Below are 23,369 nucleotides of genomic sequence, written 5' to 3' on the forward strand. Positions count from 1 at the left end.
TGAAGGTGCTTAGGGTGCAGTGAATGAAAGCAGAGAAGATTAGAGAGCTTCAGACCGTTTCTGTTCAGCACGACGGCCAGATATTCTCTGTAGTACGAGCTGACATAAAGCAGGAGCGCTGGAGTCTGGCTGCTTCTGAAGCTTAGAGAAATATTCTCCCCTCTCAATGTTAAATCAGAGTAGATGGAGGACGACTGCACGCTGACGTTCCTGCTTAACTCGTATGGGTCTTTAAACGTGTATGTGACCGATGAGCCGGGTTTGAAGAAGGCAGAAACCTCTGAAAGTCAAAGCAGACAAAGCATTGATTTTAGGATTACGCATCAACATAACCAACATAAAGGACTTACAATCATTGTGCGTACAATATTTTACTTAAATTACCCATACATCTATAGCAGGGGTCTCCAACCATTTTGTGAGCAAGGGCTACAATGGATAAAATAAAAACTTTTTCTACTCAAACTTTCATTTTACTTGTTGACATGTTTTATCATTCTTTAAAAAGTTAAACAAATATGTAACAAATATTAAAATTGAGGCTATTAATGTGCTTTGGTGGGCAACTCACAGACTCTGTGCGGGCATGTTGGAGACCACTGATCTATAGAAATCTTTTCCTGCAAAATACCCAGCAAGCATAATTTCACCGATGACCAGATATTGTTCGACTATGAGTGACCCAGTTCTAGCCCAATTTAACCTTGAATTGGTTACAAAATATCTTGTGAGATGTCTGATATTTTATAATGTAAGCAAAGACAAGAGGGATTACAAGCTGTTTGCTTTCATTTATTTTTGGGCTATGGTTAGATGTCTATTAAATTATCAGTACGGTAAATGTTTTAGCCTAGACGTCTGCGGTGTGTTTGGATGGCTATTAGATGCCTTGCAAATGCAAAATTGCTTGCTGGGTAGACATTAAATTCAATATGAAAGCAGTACAGAGTTGACCAAACTTCTAACCAAAACTTTATTTACTTTTTTCTGTGCTGTCAAAAGATTAATCGCATACAAAATAAAAGTTTATGTTTGCATAATATATTTGTATGTGTAATTATTATGTATATATAAATACACACATGTATAATTTTAATGTTTTTATTTATGTATTTTTTACATTTATATTTAATATAAAAATATTAAAATCTAAATAAATATATGAAGAGTTTGTTTCCAAAACGAGTTAACGGTGTTTATAAAATTTGTCAAAAATCGTGTTTTTTTGTTGTGCATTGGTTGTGATATCAATTAAACTGCAGTTGGTTTGTTTTGATTTAAGCCTTCATAACAAAAAAATACACAATAAAACACAGTAAAAACATGATAGTTATCTTGTTTTGGAACCAAACTCTTTATATACACACATGTAAATGTTTCTTAAATACATACATACATACAGCGATATTTATATAAAAAAAATAATTACACTTCAATTCACACAAAATTATATAATTTAAATACAATCTTTTATTTTGTATGCGATTAATCGCGATTACTTTCTGTCAAAAGGTTAAATTAATAGTTTTGGTTAGAAAAGTTTGGTCAACACAGTACTGATTTCATATTGAATTTAGTGTCCACCCACACACATATGCACACACGTATATTATGCAAAAACAAACTTATTTTTTAATGCGATTAATCGCGATTAATCTTTTGACAGCCCTACTTCCTTAGTAAATGTCTTCAATTCACACAAAATTATATTATGTAAACACAAACTTTTATTTTGTATGCAATTAATCGCTATTACTTTCTTATAAGGCTGTCAAAAGATTAAATAAAGTTTTGGTTAGAAAAGTTTGGTCAACACAGTACTGATTTCATATTGAATTAAATATCTACGCACACACATATTATGTAAACACAAACTTTTATTTTGTATGCGATTAATCGCGATTACTTTCTTATAAGGCTGACAAAATATGAAATCAAAAGTTTGGTCAACTCAGTACTGATTTCATATTAAATTAAATGTCTACGTACACAAATATGCACAGACATACAGTATATTATGTAAAAACAAACTTTTATTTTGAATGCGATTAATCGCGATTAATCTTTTGACAGCCCTACTTTCTTAGTAAATGTCTGTCTTCATGTTTATTTCTATGGCTTCACCTTTATGTACCTTTATGACAGAAGATTCCTGTAAACGCTGAGAGTTTACAGTCGCAGGTAAATCCATCATTTCTCTCCACACAGGACCCTTTATTTTGGCACAGGTCACCGTAGCTGCTGCAGTGACCCGGACAGCCGGGCGTCACACCGGGTGTGATCTTTGCCCTGTTCTCCAGATCTAAAGTCTTCCCGTTCAGCTTCAGCGAGCGGATACATCCCAGGAAACCTTTCTGACGGGACGCCGTTCCCCCTGAAGAAACACAGAACCGACACAACTTTCCATTATATGTTTTCAACACTCGATGGGTTTATTTTGTCTTTGTGAAGTCTGCAATAAAGGAACGGAGCATCATTCTCCGTTTATTGAAAACATACATCTGTCAAGACTATGAGAAAGCACAAAAGCCATTTAAACGACAAGACGATGACAGCGGAAGTTGCAGGGTAAAGATGCGAGGGGGAGAAAGAGGCTTTTATCATCGCCTGTCTCTGGCATCTCAACACAGACAGCGTAACCTTCTGGTTTGGGTTGCGAGTCGTGCCGGGTGCGGATTTTGTTCTCTGAACTCGAGCCGCCCATTCAAAATAAACGACTTCTTTTCCTCTGATGTGTTGAATCTTCAATCACGTCACGCTGTCGGTCTTTTACGGCGCTTTTGTCCTTTCTATGGTAATTGCTTTAGGAGGAATATTATTCTTTGCATCCTCATACTGAGCACGACAGCCTATAAATACAGAAATAATGCGCTCTGCATATGTAAGTGTTCAGCCGTTTCGCGCTAATTCGTTTTTGCGAATACATTGCTGTGCCAGATGTGCTGAAGAATCATAACTTTTAATGAAGTTGAAGATGTTGTAAAAACAAAGTATTAACAAGAGCCTGTCAAAGTCGAGCTGTCGAAATAAAAGGCAAAATGTGAGACCACCCTGTAAGAAAGAAAGACAAGACACGGCAATATTTTTTAATATCTCAATTGTTTCTCTTATGCAGCATTGAGATTTAAAAGAGAAGAAAGAGAGGCTTAAGTATTGAAATGAAGACATTAGAAATCACAGCAACATTAACATCTTCATTTCATTTCTTAATTGTGTTAAAACTAGCAGCGATTTAATCAAATGGAGTGCAAACAGAGAATTAAACTACCAATCAAAAGTTTGGAAGCACTTACTGATTTTCCATTTATATCTTTTTCCACATTACAGAGCAAACTCATCAAAACTATGGCATAACACAAATGTAATAGAAATTGTGTTGTCAAATAGCTGTGATAATCTTCAGTGTAGTGACACTTTGTCTAAAAATGTAAAATATTTATTAAGCAGGTTCTTGAGGTAACATAAATTACATGAATTTAAAAAAAACTGAAGGAGTTTACATCTATTCAGTCCAAGTTATCCATTTAAAAATAGTTTTTATGTAAATAAAATTGTAGTTTTCTAATTGAAGAAATTTGGCACCAAAATTTTTGTCTACAAAAGTTATTTCTTTAAGCTTTAAGATCATGCACTGTAAAATTATGCAGCATGAAGTTAAAAAATGTTTTTGCAAGTCAATTCAACATACTATTTTAAGTTTTGGCTTGTGATAAGTTTACATAACTTTATCAAGTTAAAGTAACATCTATGTTGATTTGATAAAAATGCTGCATATTTTTTTACAGCAATGTAAAACCTGATTTGAGAAAACCCATTAAGTTTTTAAAACACAATTATTTGAGTACTGTGAACTTAAACTTTGGTAGTGTCTTAAACTTTGGTAAGTCTCTTGCTTCTTCTGTGAAAAGCTCATAGGTCTTGTAAAGCTTCAGAGAGGTCTTAAAGATGTATATATTGTGCTTAGATTTGCCAAGACAAAGTTTGTCAAACATCATATTATAGTATTTACATTTTGTCTCAAGTTATTTCTGGACACACCTGAAACAAAGTAAATAAGTCTGTGTAAAGTCATTTCAGAGAATTGTTTCTAAACACATAAATGTTATAAATGAATTGCTGTGAACTATGTACTACTGAATTATGGCGTTACATCGTTAAAAAATTTTCAACATTTTTAAGTTCAGGATTATTTGGGCAGAGCTAAAACGGTGACTTGATGATGCACTGAAGCACCGAGCATGGCCCCGCCCCTAACACAATCACGAGCATCCATTCAGGCTTTAGCAGTATTTGGAAGTTAACAGAGACGGCAGCTTTCCACGCAGACATGCCCCCAGCAATTCCTGCCTGTTTTCCCAGATGTTTTAATAACTTATTTCATTTATCATTACCATTTTGATAATGTGATATATGGTTAATATCACATTTTCTTTGGTGTGACAAACTGAACACATTTAATATCTAATTTTAATGTATAGTGCTCTCCTGAGTGCTAAAAGAGCAACAACATTTGCATCTATGGAAAATGTGTGTAATAATAAAAACACATCCTCACAGTAAATCACAGTAGAGTAAATCTACCGTAAGACTTTATTCAGTCTATAAGTCAGATTGTGCTCTTCATACCTACATGAGCTTATATAAGCATCCACACAAACCAATTGCAGTTAAACGTTGCCAGAATGAAGCTATAAAGATTGAAGTATAATGACACTATACTTTCAAAACACTTACTGGAAAACTTCACCTCATTTTACACTAAATTTTACCAACACAGCATCTTTTAAATTGCCAGTTGATCTGTTAGACTTACAAAAACCAATTTTCCCCAAGTTTCAAAAGCTTACATTTCTCATCAAGATGCTGTGTGAGTAAAACTCATGAAACCTCCACCTGTTCTTATGTTAAATCATCAGAAAACCTATTTCACACCAAAGATGAGAAAGAGAAGATTTTGCATAAGGAACCTGAAACTCAAAGGGTGGGTTGCACCAACAAGGATTAGTCTTACATTTTATTATTTAATAATTATGTTGCACCAAACTTTAAACCTTAAAACAGTCATTGTGATCCAGGTTTTAATTTTACAGTACATCTAGATTATCTTTAATCCTGTTACTATTATTATTATTATTATTATTATTAAGATTTAAATAGTAAAAATCTACTACAAAAGTGTGGCTAAAGGATCAGAAACAGATGCAGTAAGCATGAATGAATCTTGTTAATTTTATCACAATCATCTGATTTAGACGGAGTGCTATGTCATGATTTATAGAGACCATCAGATAAACCTACCGACAAATAACTGGCTGTTGAGTTGTAAATGAATGTGTCCATCCACAGGAGCTTTCTGAACCGATCCAGGGTGATGGTCCACATACAGCGAGGCTTCTTTCACGTTTCGCTCGGCTCTCACGTGATGCCAACGCTCATCGTTCAGAGCCACCGGGGTCTCCACCTTCACCTCCAGAGGACCGTTCCCAACATCGAAAGAGAAGACAACTTCATTGGGTGCTGTTGAGAGAAACAAACGCTTGATTGACGTACCTCATAATGATATTACAATTAATAAGGTGCAACTGTGGAAATGAAATGATACGGCGATATAAAAAACAATATAAAAATCTGTCATGCCAGCTGATATCTGAAACTGAAACAAAACAACATGTTGTGTCGTTGTAAAAATTTCTCAAGTTTTGACACATCCTTACATGGCATTGTGTTTATTGGAAAAAAAAAACATCTGCCAGGTATTTTTAGCTGCTATGACAGGAAAGCACACCACTAATAAACGGCACTATATTTAAAAATATCAACCTGTAGCAAATAAAGATCAAATTGATCAAATGATTAAATGAAAAGTAAATCGATATCAAATTACTTAAGGGCTGAAACCTAGCAACCACCTAGCAATACCCTAGCAACCACAAGATAACCTGCCATACACAACAACTACATCCCCACACTTGAAGAGACTTCTGCAGTGAAAGCAACACTTGCAAATGAAATTTACTCAACATGCAAGTTTTCTCTTTATTGTTAACATGTGTTGAGGCTTTAACCCAAACTCTGTGTGCCGTCCCATCTGTAGGATTATATGACATTTAAATGAAGCAGCTCCTGTTATAAAGCTCACTTCAGATGACAAAAGCGGTCCGCGTGAAACGCTGATGCTGTGTTATGACCTTATTATTATTCTGTGCTCGCGGCACATCTAACGTGCCATAGCTGACACTCAGAGCGAGCAACGACAAAACACACGGCCAGACCACCGCTGCGTGAGAAATATGCCACACACAAAAATTCGAGGCAAGTTGTTTTTAGAAACGCAGACACGACCGTATCTGATGACATTTTAACAGCTGAGCTGTTTGTGCACAACTTACATCAAATATCAGGGACAGCACACACGAATCGTAATGTGCTCCATTTCTGTTTGACTTTCTTTCTGAAAGTAGAGGTGGACACATGAGGTCAGACTCCAAAAATGATAAGGCATCATAAAAATATCTTATATGACTTAAACAGGCTGCGGGTTAATAAATTATATGGACTATTATATTTGTATTATATTATATTGTACTATGTTTATTATATTTGAATGATGCTTCTAGAACATTTATGCATTTAGTAGATACTTTAATCCAAAGAATCTTCTGCTAGTGTTGTAGAAAAGACCACCTAAACCAAGACCAAAACAAGATTGAGACCAGATTTAGTCAAAACCAAGACTTTGAGGCATTGAGACTGAGACAAAGGCAGAGTGAAACCAGACCATCTGAAAACTCCACTTATCATAAACCTAAAAAGTTGTAATAAAAATATGTTATTGCAGTGGTGAATTATATGCATAAAAATTTTGGTCCCACCAAATACAAATCCTAAGGAGCAGATTAAAATTTTGTTTAAAAACGTTTAAACAAACTAATCAAGACCGAGACCATCAAGACAGAGACTGAGACAAGACAGAGACCATCAAGACAGAGACAAGACTGAGACCATCAAGACAAGACAGAGACTGAGAAAAGACAGAGACCATCAAGACTGAGACAAGACCAAGACCATCAAGACTGAGAGAAGACCAAGACCATAAAGACTGAGACAAGACCGAGACCATAAAGACTGAGATAAGGCCGAGACCATAACGACTGTGACAAGACCATCAATACTAAGAAAAGACAGAGAACATCAAGACTGAGACAAGACCGAGACCATAAAGACTGAGACAAGACCGAGACCATAAAGACTGAGATAAGGCCGAGACCATAACGACTGTGACAAGACCATCAATACTAAGAAAAGACAGAGAACATCAAGACTGAGACAAGACCGAGACCATAAAGACTGTGACAAGACCATCAAGATTGAGACAAGACCGAAACCATCAAGACTGAGACAAGACAGAGACCATAAAGACTGAGACAAGACAGAGACCATCAAGACTGAGACAAGACTGAGACCATCAAGATTGAGACAAGACTGAGACCATAAAGACAGAGACAAGACAGAGACCATCAAGACAGAGACAAGACAGAGACCATCAAGACTGAGACAAGACAGAGACCATCAAGACTGAGACAAGACCAAGACCATCAAGACTGAGACAAGACCGAGACCATAAAGACTGCGACAAGAGCAAGACCATAAAGACTGCGACAAGACCGAGACCATCAAGACTGAGAAAAGACAGAGACCATCAAGGATGAGACAAAACCGAAACCATCAAGACTAAGAAAAGACCGAGACCATCAAGACTGAGAGACAACCAGGCCATCAAGACTGAGAGAAGATCCAGACTATCAAGAGAAGACAGAGACAAGACCAAGACCATCAAGACTGAGACAAGACCGAGACCATCAAGATTGAGACAAGACGAGACCATTAAGACTGCGACAAGACTGAGACCATCAAGACTGACACAAGACCGAGACCATCAAGACTAAGAAAAGACAGAGACCATCAAGACTGAGACAAGATAGAGACCATTAAGACTGAGAAAAGACCGAGACTATCAAGACTGAGACAAAACCATCAAGACTGAGACAAGACAGAGACTATCAAGACTGAGACAAGACGAGACCATAAAGACTGTGACAAGACTGAGACCATCAAGACAAAGAAAAGACAGAGACCATCAAGACTAAGACAAGACCGAGACCATCAAGAATAAGACAAGATCGAGACCATCAAGACTGAGACAAGATCGAGACCATCAAGACTGAGACAAGACCGAGACAATCAAGACTGAGACAAAACCATCAAGACTGAGACAAGACCGAGACTATCAAGACTGAGACAAGACGAGACCATAAAGACTGTGACAAGACTGAGACCATCAAGACGGAGAAAAGACAGAGACCATCAAGACTAAGACAAGACCGAGACCATTAAGACTGAGACAAGATTGAGACCATCAAGACTGAGACAAGACCGAGACCATCAAGATTGAGAGACAACCAGGCCATCAAGACTGAGACAAGATCCAGACTATCAAGAGAAGACAGAGACAAGACCAAGACCATAAAGACTGAGACCATCAAGCCTGAGAAAAGACAGAGACCATCAAGACTGAGACAAGACAGAGACCATTAAGACTGAGACAAGATCGAGACCATCAAGACCGAGACAAGACCGAGACTATCAAGACCGACAACACCGATTTCATTGGTGTTGCACCCACCATACTTTACTAATTAAGCTCCAGGAAACTCAACAGCATCTTCTCTCTTCACTTATTCACAAGACCTTCTGTTCATTCAACAAAACTTTATTTTAAATTTAAGTGCTGCTCCAAATTAAAAACTTTACCAGTAATGAGCAACTTTTCCCATCGCGGAGCTACTTCTGAAAGTTTTTTTTAAAGAAAAGCTCAACTGCAGTTTAACTACTTTGGCAAGTTACAGCATCAAGATTCAAGCGTCTTCAACACTGAAAGAAGAAAACACAGAAAGTCAGAGAGGTTCGGACTGAAAGGAATTGTGTTCTCCAGAAGCTGCCGTGAATAAATCGTCCTCTGAGATCACCATACGTGAATGTGCCCGGCTCACTACGAACGTAATGAGAGGTTAATTGAGCTCCTCCAGCCAGAGGATTTGTCATTATAGAGGAACAAGCACCCGGGTGCTGTAAGGCCTCAAATACTCCACTCTCATCCATCACGTGAGATCATTAGAGGAGATGAACTTAACCGCTCTCTCATGCAGTTAAACACATCCTGATAGACACAGACCACGAGAACGAGGGCTACAATCAAAATCCAGACAAACACCCACAGGATGTGAATTTTATAGCGGTCGGGTGCGCTGCGATACATCTATGAGATCGATCGTACCCGGATAGTGACAGTTGCATGAGATTTTTACATTTGCTGTGATGCAATGCTGTTCAGAGAGGTTTGCTAGTGGTTGCCAAGGTCATTTGACTGTCATGTATCCCAGTTCTGGTGGTTGCTAAGGTGTTGCAAGATGCTAGAGATGCCTACAGGCCTAAGCAGAAAAATCCTGAAAGTCCCTTTAGGGTAGACGCACCACTAGGCGGTCATGTTTGCAATGCCTCCGGCAGTTATTTCATTCATGCAAGACTAAAGTCGTACTGCATGGGGAAAGACAGAATTCAGTGCTAAAATCACAATTAAACTATATATTTATGATCAACAATTAAACATGACATCTGTATTATAACATCTGTTGTTTTTTTAAAGCTCAATTTGCGCTTAAAATAGATTTATTCAAGGTCTCTTGGGCATGCTCACAGGTTGGCAAGCTCCTCATGTGACTTTGTACAAAGCACCGCCCCAAAAAAATCATCAGTCTTTATCGATTATTGATTGGTTATTTTAACTGAAAGGCGGGACTTCGGTCACCAAAGCAGCCATATTGAGCGTTGCACCCTCTCATATTCATAGTTAATAGTAATAGGAGTGCTCAATCTTGTTATATTCAATATATCTGACCCACAATGTCTCTAGATACTGTAAAGATCAAGTCTGTACTTCAGTGTTAGTCTGTAGGATCGACAGTTGTGTCTGATCACTTATAAAAGTAAAAACCAAATGATCTTTCATTTCTTATAACTGTGTGAACAATGAATAGGGTCAGGATATATAATTTTGTACACCAGCAGAAGCGATGCTTGCTTTAGTAAAGGGAAAACAGGCGTCTCTACATATTGGTTCAACATCTACTCTGCTGTAATTTCCCTGGAGAAAACCATTTGGTGATGTCTATATATTCAGCTGACAGCTTCTCTGCTATATTTTTCCCTTCGGCAAATAAACAAATATGCAGGAATGTTGACAAACACACACACGCGCGCGCACGCACACACGCACAGTGTTTGGGAATGTATTTTGCTCGACTCTATCGCAGATAATCAAATCTTGATTCTCGGGTGTGATTTGAATTCAACATTTTTTCTAGGAACGCCTCCTGGTCAAATTCCCATATTTGAAAGATTTATGAACAGTGACTGACATTCAAGCACATTTTAATCCTCAGGAAAAATATATTTAAATTAATGCATTCATTATTTTTATGCTTAAAGTGTTATAAATAAATTAAAAAAGAACATGAGAAATATTACAATGGCCTGTAAACAATATTTTTTTCATGTGCTTAATTCTCATGAAAATCACAGATTTTATCGGGGGAAAAAATCCTTATTACTTTTGAGCTGTTAATGTAGTTTAATTGGATTTGATGTATAGGAAATACATGGACTCAAACTGTAAACCTCAAACATAGATCAGGGTTCCCACACTTTAGTTAACTTCAAATTCAAGGACATTTCCAGGACTTTCCAGGTCCAATACCCTCAAATTCAAGGACTAAATGTGGGGACACATTTCAAGGTTACATTGTGTTACCTTTAAAGATACATTGTTACAGTTTCCTTTCGAGGAAACTTGCGCTGCGTCACTGCAGTGACACTTTGGGGACACCTCCTGGGGTAAGTGCGTTTCAACGTGTATATCAAATTCAACCAATGGTGAGGCTTAACATCAAAGACAGGGTGACGCGGGAGCCAGGAAGTTAATCGCTATCTGAAATATGGCCAAAGATGGCGTTACAGGGACGCAGGAAGTATGGCAAGGGAGACGCAGCGTCTCGTTCCCTTCTCAGGGAACAACAGTTACATACGTAACCCGAGACGTTTTCATGTGTCAAACACAACTATGCAAAAAAGCATTTTGGTATGAATCAACATTTACATACAGAAGATATAAGCATTTAAAGTGAACAGTTTAAATTTTAACTTTAAGTTTAAACACAAACTTCCCAGGGCCTTGAATTTTTTCCCACCAAACTTTCAAGGATTTAAGGACCTGTGGGAACCCTAATAAATGTAGGAGTGCGAATGAACACTTTGGGATCTTGTTGGAAGTAGTAGGTCATCTGGGTACTTTTCGGCGAATGTTTTTGTAATACTATGAATTCAGACATACTGCTTGCCTTGTCTACTGCTTTTTGCCTACTATATATTATAAAAGTAGGCAGTTTCATACGCAGCCTAATTTTGTGTTTTTTTTTGGGGGGGGGGGGGTGTTCTTGATGTGATAATCATCATCCAGAGAGAAACTCAAAGTTTAAGACAAACTCACAGTTCAATTCAATCCGGATGAAGTCCTTAATTCCCAAATTCTCCAGGAAAACCCCAGAAGAAGAGCCGGTTTTAAATAGAAAGGAGATATCTGCGCTCAGCTCGCCGTGAAACGTGGGAAAGTGCAGGTACGACGTCTCTTTGTTGAAGTATGCGGCGTTCCAGAAGTTATCTGGAAAAACATTTACGGATTTGACAGATTTAAATTAAAGTTATGTCATTGCTTACGTTCAACACAATAGCAACGACAGAACATTGAAATATTGGCTTTGGGTTTGACAGGTTGACAGGGTAAGTACTATAGTAACGTTCAGTTTAAAGTGACTGATTTTAAGAGGCCGATGGTAAATCTGTGTTAGTACTTATTGTCACCGGAGCACTGCAGGGGTCCGACTTTATACGCCGCTTCAGAATCAGGTCTGCTGACATCACCCACAGCCAAAGCCAAAACGGGCAGATGATCTTTATGTGCCAGAACACCTGAATCATTAGACCTTCAAAACAAAGTCCAGTTTAATATGTTATGTGACCCGTGCTGTATAAATGAGTCAGAATGTGCATGGAAAGGAAGTGAAAAATGTTGATAAAATTTAAGGTTTTCATAAAAATAAGTACTTATTTAGCGATCCCAACGCTCCAAATAGTAATTTATTATCTAAAATGATCTTTATGTGTGCGATGCGCACATGTGCATCTGATGTTTTGGACATGAGAAAATGCAGAAATTAGAAAATAATTTACAGGATTTGTTTGATTTTAAAAGAGTTATTAACTCTTTCCCCGCCAGCATTTAAAAAAAAGTTGCTTTCCATCGCCAGCATTTTTCACAAAAGTTTAATGGCTTTCAGAAAATGTCCTTCCTTAAACATGTAAACAAACAATATATCAAATGAAAGAACAGACCCTCTGCTTTCAAACTAAATCCTATATTCTATACTTTTTATTATCGCCATAAATATGGGTAGGTTTCTTCAAAAATACAAAATTTTGAGCAAAAAGCTGAGATAATTGCATTATTGTAAAGGATTTTTGTTAGAGATCAGATTCAGAGCGATGATCTAAACATACACAGTTTTTACTTGTTTTGGATTAGTGGATGATTCAGTGTTTTATAAGTTGTGTAAGAGTGACACCTAGTGGATAATAACAGAAATATGGATTGCTGTAAAAACTCATAACTGGCAGGGAAGTGTTTTCTCTTAATTGGTGAGATAATTTTTTTAATGGCAGAGAAAGAGTTAAGAGCAATAAGACACAAAAACGATTTTATTTGCGCTTACTGAGTTAAATTAGATTTTTCTACATTTCTGACGTTTTTTCGTGAGATTTATTCATTTTGAAGGTTTTTTACTAGAGTATGTGAAAATAACAATAACTCATTTTTGAAAATTAGCTCATTGCGACTCAGTTTGCCTGGAGGGGTCATTTATATTCACCCTAAAATTGAGTGGATATCAGTGGAAAATGTTAAAAATTAACAGGTCTGAATGGACTTTAAAAAAAGTACAATCCAATCCAAGTCATTTCAACTTACTATTAAAAATGTTGACCCGTTTTCAGTGTTATTTTACTTATAAAAAAGTTGAAATTGCATGAAGCCTATTTGACTGCACTTAAAAATCTGAAGCAAAAAACTTCTACAATGTGATTATATCCCAATATAATATATTATATTATCTCCCTTTTAACAATTTTTAATAAAGTTATATTTATTTTCACAGACAATTGTAGCAATTTGAGGAACAAAAAAACGCTAAATATTTAGTGCTTATAGTCAAATATAGTGCAAAGTTCCATAAACATTCTGACACAAAGAAATCAAATTAAATTTAAATTAGACAAATCAGATTCAATTGTCGAATCAGTTCACTGAAACAGTTTGAAATGATTCACAAAAATGAATCAAACTTTCCAAATCTAACTACACATTTGCTACTAAACTTTAGATCAAAGGCGCAACTGAAAACATCTGTTAACACGCTTACACTCGTGAGTCAATGAGAAATTGTGATGATGCAGCATTCAGCAAGCAAACAGCCAAATAACATACTGTATGCCAAAACTGCACTGAAACCACTGAAATATTCACAGTGCTGCTGAATATTATGTTTACCAGCAAGATGAAGTTAAATATACTGTGAATATACAGTCCAGCTCATGATATTACAGCAATAACAATCTAATGAAAGCCACCATTAAGATTAATGAGATGCAGAAATAAAATGCAGTGATAGTGTTATATACAGTAAAGTACAGTAAGTGAAGAGGTGGCAGTACCAGTCTTTGCTGTCGGCGTCACAATTACAGAAGTGTTCGGGATACACGCAGTTATCCTGGAGTCCACAGGCGCACTGTTGACTACCTGGCACAGCACCGCCCCAATACATATGAGCCTCACCTGAGCGACCAATCCACCAGGTGAAGGGAGAACCGTCTGTAAAAAACACAAAGATACAGCACACATCATAATAACGACAATCTGACACATACACATCCAAATCCAAGAAATAAAATCATATAAGGTATCAGCTTTGTCTCAGATCCCTATTAAAAAACAGCTAAAACTAGATGAAGCCGGTTGGTTTTAGCTGGTCTGCCAGCCTGGTTTAAGCTGGTATAGCAGGCTGGTTTTGGACACTTTTTAACTGGTCAGGCTGGAAGCTTGGTAGAGGCTTGGCTAAATTGGTTTGCTGGTCTAGACTTGTATAAAATGGTCATCCCAGACTGGGAAAGCTGGCTAGGATTGTCAAGCTGGTCTTCCTTTGACCAGCAAAAAAGTGCACAAAAACCAGCCTGCTACACCAGCTTAACCAACTAAAACAGGCTGGGAGACCAGCTAAAACCAGCCAACCTAGTCTTTTCAGAAGGGATGTTTCTCCTAAAAGTCCTTAATGGAAAAAAGAGAAGTTGACATACAGGTGTAGATTTATAATATTAATGTAGATAGCAGAGCTCAGATAAGATGGAAAATTTGATAAGAAATGTACGAGCACAAACTGAGATTTCTAATTCGAGCACATTTAAAAACATTACTGATATCTCGTTTAATACTCTAGATGAGATACATGTGAGATAAGAGTTTTTGTAAGATGCTGACATGTGAAATGCGTTTATTATTGTTCATGAGAAACAACCGAGATCTCATTTATCTTACCCAATATTATACACATGTTTGTTTAGGTTTAGCTGAAAGAACACAAGATTTCCTCTCATTACTCTGGATTTGACATTTGAAACATCTTTTATTTACACGCGACAGCGTTCTGATCAGGACCTGCAGCAGTGAGACAGCTAATGGGCGGTAATTACCACGCCAGCGAGAACGCCGACATTCGCGTTAATTTGAAGCACTATGAAAACCATTATCATCCGTGATAGACGCCGCTCAAGACAAACCCACGCAAACAAACAAAAACAACAGCGCTTACGAGGTTAAAATGCAAATGACTAATCCACCCAAAGGTGAATTTTAATGAATTTCATGCGGTATGACAGCAAAAGAGGGCAAAATAAATACGATCTCAATAAAAGCTCTCATATTAGTCCGTAAGACAGCAGAGCACAACAATCAATTTGTGCCGTTTGCTTAAGCTTCACGCGTGCGGACGGCGCTCTGCAGATGGAGCATGATTTTAATGAGGCTGACCTTTCAGGGAGGTGGGGCGATCAATTTCCCTCATAAAAAGGGCTTACCTGGTGTGTTCAGGAGCCGTGACTTCTTGCAGTGGTAGGAGAGCTCCTGTTCACAGTATTGGGCCTGACTGATGATGGCCTGAATCTGCTCAGCATCGGCCGAATAGTTAAAGTGGGCTAAATGTTGATTCGTCTCTGAGGACGATCTTAATTTGGTGAGCTCTGTGTTATTGTGTTGAATCACCATCCAGACTGTATCTGAAGACAAACAATCAGACACAAAAGCAATGTTTTACTCTCAAGGTTTATCTTCATGAAAGTGAACATGTTTACATGCAGATCAGTTTATAAATCAAAGGTACATATTCCTGTTAGAGCTAAATACATTATTCACAGCTACTAGAACATCACTGTGTTTGCTAAATGAACTAAGAGAACTATTTTAGGGATGCAACAATGCAAAAAAAAAATCTCTGCCGATACCGATATTAATTTACTTATACCGATAGATACAGATAGTACGTTAATATGTTGTGAAATCCTAGACATGCAGAGCGTACAGACAAAATGCCAAAAACGATATTCAAATACTTGGTATGACATTTACCAATACTGATATATACCGATAGTTTTGCTTTTATTCATCATTTCAAATTACTATGTTGTGTAATCCTAGAAATATAGAGTGTACAAACAAAATGCAAATACCGATATTTACATACTAAGTATGACATCAGCCGATACCAATAGATACCGAAAGTTTTTCATTTTAATCATTGTTTCAAATTACTATGTTGTGAAATCATAGAAATGCAGAATGTACATACACAAGGCCAATAATGATATTTAAAATATGTAGTATGACATCTACCGATACCGATAATTTTGCTTTTAATCATTGTTTCAAATTACTATGTTGTGAAATCATAGAAATGCAGAGCGTACAAACAAAATTACGATACCAATATTTAAATACTTTGTATGACATCTACCGATACATAAGTTTAGCTTTTTACTCATAGTTTCAAATTACTATGTTGTGAAATCCTAGAAATGCAGAGCGTACAGACAAAATGCCGAAAACGATATTCAAATACTTGGTATGACATTTACCAATACCGATATATACCGAATGTTTTTCTTTTTACTCATTGTTTAAGTTGTGAAATCCTAGAAATGCAGAGCATACAAACAAAATGACGATACCAATATTTAAATACTTAGTGTGACATCTACGGATAACAGTAGATAACGGTAGTTTTGCTTTTATTCATCGTTTCAAATTACTATGTTGTGAAATCCTAGACATGCAGTGTGTACATACACAATGCCAATACTGATATTTAAAATACGTAGTATGACATCTATCGATACCGATAGATACCGAAAGTTTTGGCTTTTTATTCATCATTTCAAATTACTATGTTGTGAAATCCTAGGAATGTAGAATATACACAATGCCGATACCAATATTTAAATACTTAGTATGACATCTACCAATAGTAAAAGTTTAGCTTTTTACTCATTGTTTCAAATTATTATGTTATGAAATCCTAGAAATGCAGAGCATTCAGACAAAATGCCAATACCGTTATTCAAATACTTGGTATGACATCTACCGATACCGATAGATACCGATAGTTTTGCTTTTTTCTCATCATTTTAAATTATTATGTTATGAAAACCAAGAGGTGCAGAACATACAAACTGTAACACTGTTGTCATTGTGATCCAATTCAAAACTGATGCCTTTTTCTGCCCCTTTTGATTGTGAGGATATAATCTGACCTGATCATCGGCTGTCTTAAACAATCATGTTCAATAGTGGAAAAAAAATGCTTTATCTGCTGATACCGATTATAGGGCGTTATTGGTGCATCGCTAGTTTATAGTTTTGTTAACCCACTGGTAAAGGATTCATGCTTAAAACTATAGAAAACATTATTCTTTATTACTTTAAACAATACAAAAAAATCTTCTGAAATTGTTTCTGATTTTGCTTAATCGTACTGATCTGTCAGGCGTCTGTATGTCGTAAAGTGTTTCTTGGTTTATTTTGGTGTGGGTCACAGCTGATGTCCTCTGTGGGTTGCGACGCAGTGCGTGAACGTTCAAAAGAAGCGGATTAAACTTCTAATTACCGAGTGTTTAAAGGGATTTAATGGCTTTGGATGTGCTGTGTGATATTTACCTGACATGTTGCAGTAGATTAGCTGGGGTTTAATGGGGCCACTTCCATCCACATCTACATAATAAAATCCAGACGTATTTCCCTTGTGTTTGTAGGCCTCACACGACGCCTCATAAATGGAGCTGTGAAAAAGCAAAAATAAAGGAATTAGGAAAATATATACGTCAGATGAACTGGAATGAACTATACACGTCATATGCATGACTATAATGGTGCTGGAGTCTGACAGATTTGCTCAGCGCATAAAAATCCCTCAAAAATTCTCCTCCACAGAAATAAAATACAGGATACAAGTTAGAAGATAGAGATAGAATTTGTATTTTTGGATGAACTTTTACTAGAAAACACACAAACTTCTGCATATGTCACCATAGGAAATAATGAAGTGTGTCTGTTCACATAACAACGTTCATTATAAAAGTAACATAACACATTTAAACGTGTTGACTTACAGTATCAAAAAACCTGTAAATAATGACTACAGTTGTGGGCAACATGATGTGTGTTCACACCAGATGTGTTAAAATGAAGTCAACACCTAAAAAACCTGCAAAACAACATCACTTGATGTGATGCATTCGCACCTGTACAACACTAAACAAAATGATAAAGAGAGTTCAAATTATCAACAACTTCTGGGAAGATTCATAACTATTTAATAAAATAAAATAAAATAATAACAACAACCAGATGATTTTATTTCCTTTAAAAGACTTTATTTATCAAACACAAAACAAATAGCATTTCAATTAGGGTGACAAAGAGCAGTTTTTAATCTAATATACAAATATAAAACATCAACATAAATGCAGTTTAATTTGATATGATAAAAAGCAATAAATACATGTTAACTTCAACTCTTTTCCTGACATAGTTTTTTTAAGTTGACAACCAGCGCTAGCATTTTTAATGATTTTCACAAAAGTTTAATGCCTTCCAGAAAAAGTTTTTCTTTAAATATATAAACATACAATATATCAAATGAAAGAACAGACCCTCTGCTTTCAAACAAAGAAAACAAAATCTTCATTTTCCTCTTGGTTATACTTTACTTGAACGGGTGTACATAAGACTCCTTCATAATCATTACATAACACGTGTCATGAACATGAAGGAGATTTTATGCACGTTTATGACAACTGTCATTTAAAGCAACACTATGTAGTTTCCATGTAAAAATGACTTACAGCTCCCCCATGTGGTTGAAAAGCGCAACAGTGCCTGGTATCAGACACTCTTCTGCAGGCAGGGGGAGGGGCGGAGCTGTGTTTCCTACCCTCCACCACCACTTTCAGAGTGTGCTTGTAGCAGCTAGGAGGCTGCTCAGGTTGCAGCAACAGTACAATTTCTCCAGTTAAAAGTTGTTCTATCACTGAAATAATTTTAGAGACATTATTTAAAGGTAAAAAAAACTACATAGTGTTGCTTTAATGTCATTCACTCAATTATGTCATTTTTAATGCAAAGATTACATTGTTTGGGATGTCTTTGTTATGACAACTTGTCATAAATCTGTCATAAACATGACAAACTTGAGAAACAAAGGGGTAAAAAGTGGTCAGAAAAACATTCCTGAAACAATTATAATGGCCTCAAAACCAACCAAAAGACAGTTTAATGTAATGCTAACCCATAAAGCTAGGTAGTTTTTTTAAGTTTGATAATAAATCTGCTATGTCATGTTTATGACAGATTTATGACAAGTTATGTTGTCTTGGTAAAGAAAAAAAAAATTTTTAAGCAAAAACCTGAGATAATTGCATATTTGTGAAGGACTTTTGTTAGAGATCAGATTCAGAGCGATGATCAAAACAGACAGAGTTATTACTGTTTTTGGATCAGTGGATACTTCAGTGTTTTATAAGTTGGGTAAGAGTGCCACCTAGTGGATAATAGCAGAAATATGGATTGCAGTAAAAACTCACTATTAACAGGGAAGCGTTTGATCTTAATTGACGAGATAACTTGTCAATGGCGGGGAAAGAGTTAAATAGCTTGACTTTTGGTTTTAATGATGTGATCGATATCTCATGAGTTTAAGCAATCATATGATTGCTTATTCAGATCTACTGATTTAAATCCAACACAATCTCATGCATGGCAATTCGTATGTTTTTGTATAATTTTCATTCGCCCCTGTAATGTTGGGGTTAGGGGTGAAATTTATTATTGTTTAATATAATATTCATATATTTTCTTTGTACGAATTCATATGAATTAGCCAACTCACAACATACATACACATTCCTGTGAGATCAAGCTGTTTAAATCAATGCTTGAATGATTTCTGTCCATTAACATTAATAGTCTCATGTATATCCACTGTAGTTGACAATGTGAAGAATAGATGAGTTTCTTATCTTTGTTGTTTTAAATGTTATTACCATGATATGAATTCAATATCATCGAAACAAGATGTTTATATGTATCTTACTGTAATTGGCACATTTAACTTACAGTAAAACATTTTGTAAATTCAACTAATTGAAATTCAACTTATTTTCTGGTCATCTTTTATGTAAATGTTACCTCATTTTGTGCTGAAACAAATATTCACAATTTTCCTGGCATCATTCATTTTTACTGTGACCTACTGTATTAACCCAATTTCCCATTGTTCATCCTGTATTAGAAGATGTGCTGTGATTTTCTCTAAGTGAGGCAGGCCCGGAGTGGGTAATCGGGAGAACCGGGAGAATGCCCGGTGGGCCGCTTCACTTTTGGGCCGGTCGAGTTTTTTTTTTTTTTTTTTTACATTTGTCACGTTAGTGAGTCTATCTTCTCTTAAATGACACTTCACACGTTTCGCATTGACACTGCAGCGCGCAGCCTCTGCATGGGTTGTACCATGTGAATGAGTTTTCCCTCCCCTCCCATAGAGTTGGTTCGGTCCATAGCACGTCTTTTCCTAAACTTTTCTCCGGTAGGCTGGGCCGGCCCTACCGTAACAATAGGCTTGTTTGAGATGCAGCTTGCCTTGCCTGAAATTCAGATGAGAGCAGACGCCTGCAGTGAGGGGAGGAGTGAAAAAAGAGCTTTTAAGTCAGACACTTCACCAATCTCGCAGTCCAGTCGACTACAAACGTCAGCATAGGCAGAGATCACGTTCGCGTATTTTATCGCGGATTAAATAGATGCAACTTAAATACCAATAAATTCATTTACATAAAGATGTTTATAAGGAGAATCAACGAAGGTGAACTGTTCGTTACTGGAAAAGGTTACTTAGTAAATGTTGGGATGAATAAATCTAGTGGTAATACAAATTCGTTTCTGTTGTGTGAAATTTTAACAGCTCACAGTACAAATAAATCAACACCAATACAGAAGTTTACAGGAATTCATAAAAAATATAAATGTCATAGTAAAGAACAATTGAATTAATATAAAAACTACTACAGGAATTAGAGTTTTTAGAATTAACAAGTCATCAGCTGACATAACCTGGCCACAATGAGCATTAAGCTGTGTCGTCAGCAAGTCTTTTCCCATCGTGCTTTTCGTCAACGCAGTCGGTGGAGAGCAACTGCGCTCGGCTGTAGAATCCGACGAGCCCGCCTCTCCATCGCGAGAGTTATTTTGCACACGTCAGCGTGACATCAGAGCAAGTCGGACGTAAGTCGGACACTTTTCTAACCGACATGCATCTTGCGCGGATCACCGGTGATCGATTCTGCGCAGAATTTGCTCATCTCAAACAAGCCTAATACTCGTCTGAGAGGAGGAGGGCGTAAAAAACAGGTTGAAAAAAAGCCATTGGAGGAGGATGCTTCCAAATGTGCCAAACTTACAGATTTATTTTCAAGAGGACAAAAAAAGTGACAACAGGTAACATAAAGAGAAATAAGCCTAGTAATGGTTAGCATTAGCAACGTAATTATTCGGCTAATACCGTTTTCAAACTATTTACAAGCCAACATTTTTTTAGTTAAAATATTAGCCTTTTGTGTATACATGCGATTCATAGACTTTGCAAATATTATGCAAGCAGCTTCTGAGCAGCAGATAAGCCAGTTCCCTGCTGAACACGAGGAGGAAATGAGTAACTTAAACAATATGAATTAAAGTTATTTAACCCTCAGGTTGTTTTCAGAACCCTATAACATCTTTTGTGTTCCCAGTCAAAAATGACCAGCCTAAAAAAAGCTTATAAATCACTTTTTATGCTATATATTTACCAAATATTGGATTCAATATTTTTGTCAAACTGTTTTCATAGTATTAGCAATGCTAATAATTTATCAACCTTTCCTTGTGGAATAGACTCTAAACAGGGCTGGGTTATTTTTGACCCATAATGGGTAAATATTGGACAAAACACGCTGCTGGGTTAAAATTGACCCAATGCTGGGTTGTTTTAACCCAACTGTTGGGTTATTATTAATCCATGGTTGCATAACAACAACCCAACATTGTATTATTTTTAACCCAGCATTTGTTCTGTCCAATATTTACCCATTATGGGTAAAAAAATAACCCAGCCTTTTTTAGAGTGTAGAGGAATATTTTTGTTAACTTCTCATCTTAAGTGAAATATTATTTAACTTTTACCTTATTTGTTGAACCATGATATTTATAAAAACTATAGTAAGAGCTGAACTGTTGCTTTATTTATCCAATTTGAAAAAAGTGCTAATTTGGAATAACACTATGGACAAAGTGGGCCGGTCTTGGGCCTGAAACTCCCGGGCTGAAAAGTGGCCCCACTCCGGCCCTGAAGTGAGGTATCATAAATATTGTATGTTTTGAGGCAAACGCAGACGCAGCCTCTTTAATTATGACTATCTACAGTACATCTGTTCAGTGCCTGTGAATTCATGATGTTAGCAAACAGAAGAAGTAAAACTGTGTGCTTAGAGCGAGAAAACAGACCAGAAAACTGCTCTTTATACCAAGAAAAATCATTAAAATCTGTTTTATTTCATATGCATGAGTCAGCGGTTATATTATACTATATTCATTTAGGATTATGGGAATTAATGAAGCTCAATAATGACTTGACCGCAAACTCAGAATAGAAATTATTAAACAGATGCAAACCTCTATAGATTTATCCAGCTAAATAAAGCACATTATCACAAACACTGACAGACGTTTAAAAAAAGATAGTTCAACCCTATCCCTTTGCCTAAACAGATCTGGGGCACCATTGACTTATATAGTTTTATTTTTTCCTACTTTGGAAGTCAATGGTGCCCAAGATCTGATTGGCTAGAAACGTTTTCCAAATTATCTTCAGTTGTGGTCAGCATAATAAAAAAAAACTCATACAGGTTTGGAATAACATGAGGGTGAGGACATGGTGACTATGGTGAACGATCCTTTTAAGATGGCCATTCAAACTAGAGGTCTTCACAGGTCCACTTAGATCTAAAAACCAGAGGTCTGACCCAAGACCTGAGCAACTTCGGGTCTAAAAGCTTCACGTGTGCCTCGGACACGAGTCAGGAATCATTTCTGCGGCTTCGGGTAATTTAAAATGAATGTGTTTTTGCCAAACGGCCCAGAGAAGACCCGAACAATCTTGCGTATACAGTATGTGCATCGAGTACTTTTCCAACGCCTCCTCTGTTTGCCAAGAGCACTTGCAACATCATGTGGCTGAATTATTTTCATTGAGACAGACCTGTCAATCAATTTCGAATGCACATTTTAGTGGTTACTTTGGTGTCGTCATCAGATAAAAAAATAAAATGAAGATAAATAAATGAGCGGGCCAATTTGGTTGTTCTTTAATAAAATATTATTTATGCACATTGGGTTCGGGTAAAAAGTGCTTCAGGTCATTTCCTTGGACCTGAGAATACAAATCACGACAAATGCAATAGGACACAAAATGTTTCGGTACGAAATAAGAATACACATTGTGAGTTTGAGTGATATCACACAAAAAATGCTGGGTTATTTTCAATCCAGTATTGGGTCATAAAGGGACATGTTGGGT

The 23,369-nt window shown here is 36.6% G+C and overlaps 1 protein-coding gene across 2 annotated transcripts in view; it reads right to left on the reverse strand.

The window, feature by feature from the left end:
- cntnap3 (contactin associated protein family member 3) overlaps window positions 1-23,369 on the reverse strand; it is a 127,322-nt gene that overhangs the window by 13,955 nt on the left and 89,998 nt on the right. For both annotated transcript variants that reach the window (XM_073874618.1, XM_073874617.1), the window contains exons 12-19: window positions 17,426-17,545; window positions 15,295-15,492; window positions 13,879-14,035; window positions 11,964-12,095; window positions 11,603-11,769; window positions 5,299-5,517; window positions 2,135-2,374; window positions 56-280 (exon numbers count right to left, since the gene is read on the reverse strand). In XM_073874618.1, the coding sequence (XP_073730719.1) occupies window positions 56-280; window positions 2,135-2,374; window positions 5,299-5,517; window positions 11,603-11,769; window positions 11,964-12,095; window positions 13,879-14,035; window positions 15,295-15,492; window positions 17,426-17,545 (1,458 nt within the window). The remainder of the gene's footprint in view (window positions 1-55; window positions 281-2,134; window positions 2,375-5,298; window positions 5,518-11,602; window positions 11,770-11,963; window positions 12,096-13,878; window positions 14,036-15,294; window positions 15,493-17,425; window positions 17,546-23,369) is intronic.

This window comes from Misgurnus anguillicaudatus, chromosome 12 (genome assembly GCF_027580225.2).
Source record: "Misgurnus anguillicaudatus chromosome 12, ASM2758022v2, whole genome shotgun sequence".
NCBI lineage: Eukaryota > Metazoa > Chordata > Actinopteri > Cypriniformes > Cobitidae > Misgurnus > Misgurnus anguillicaudatus.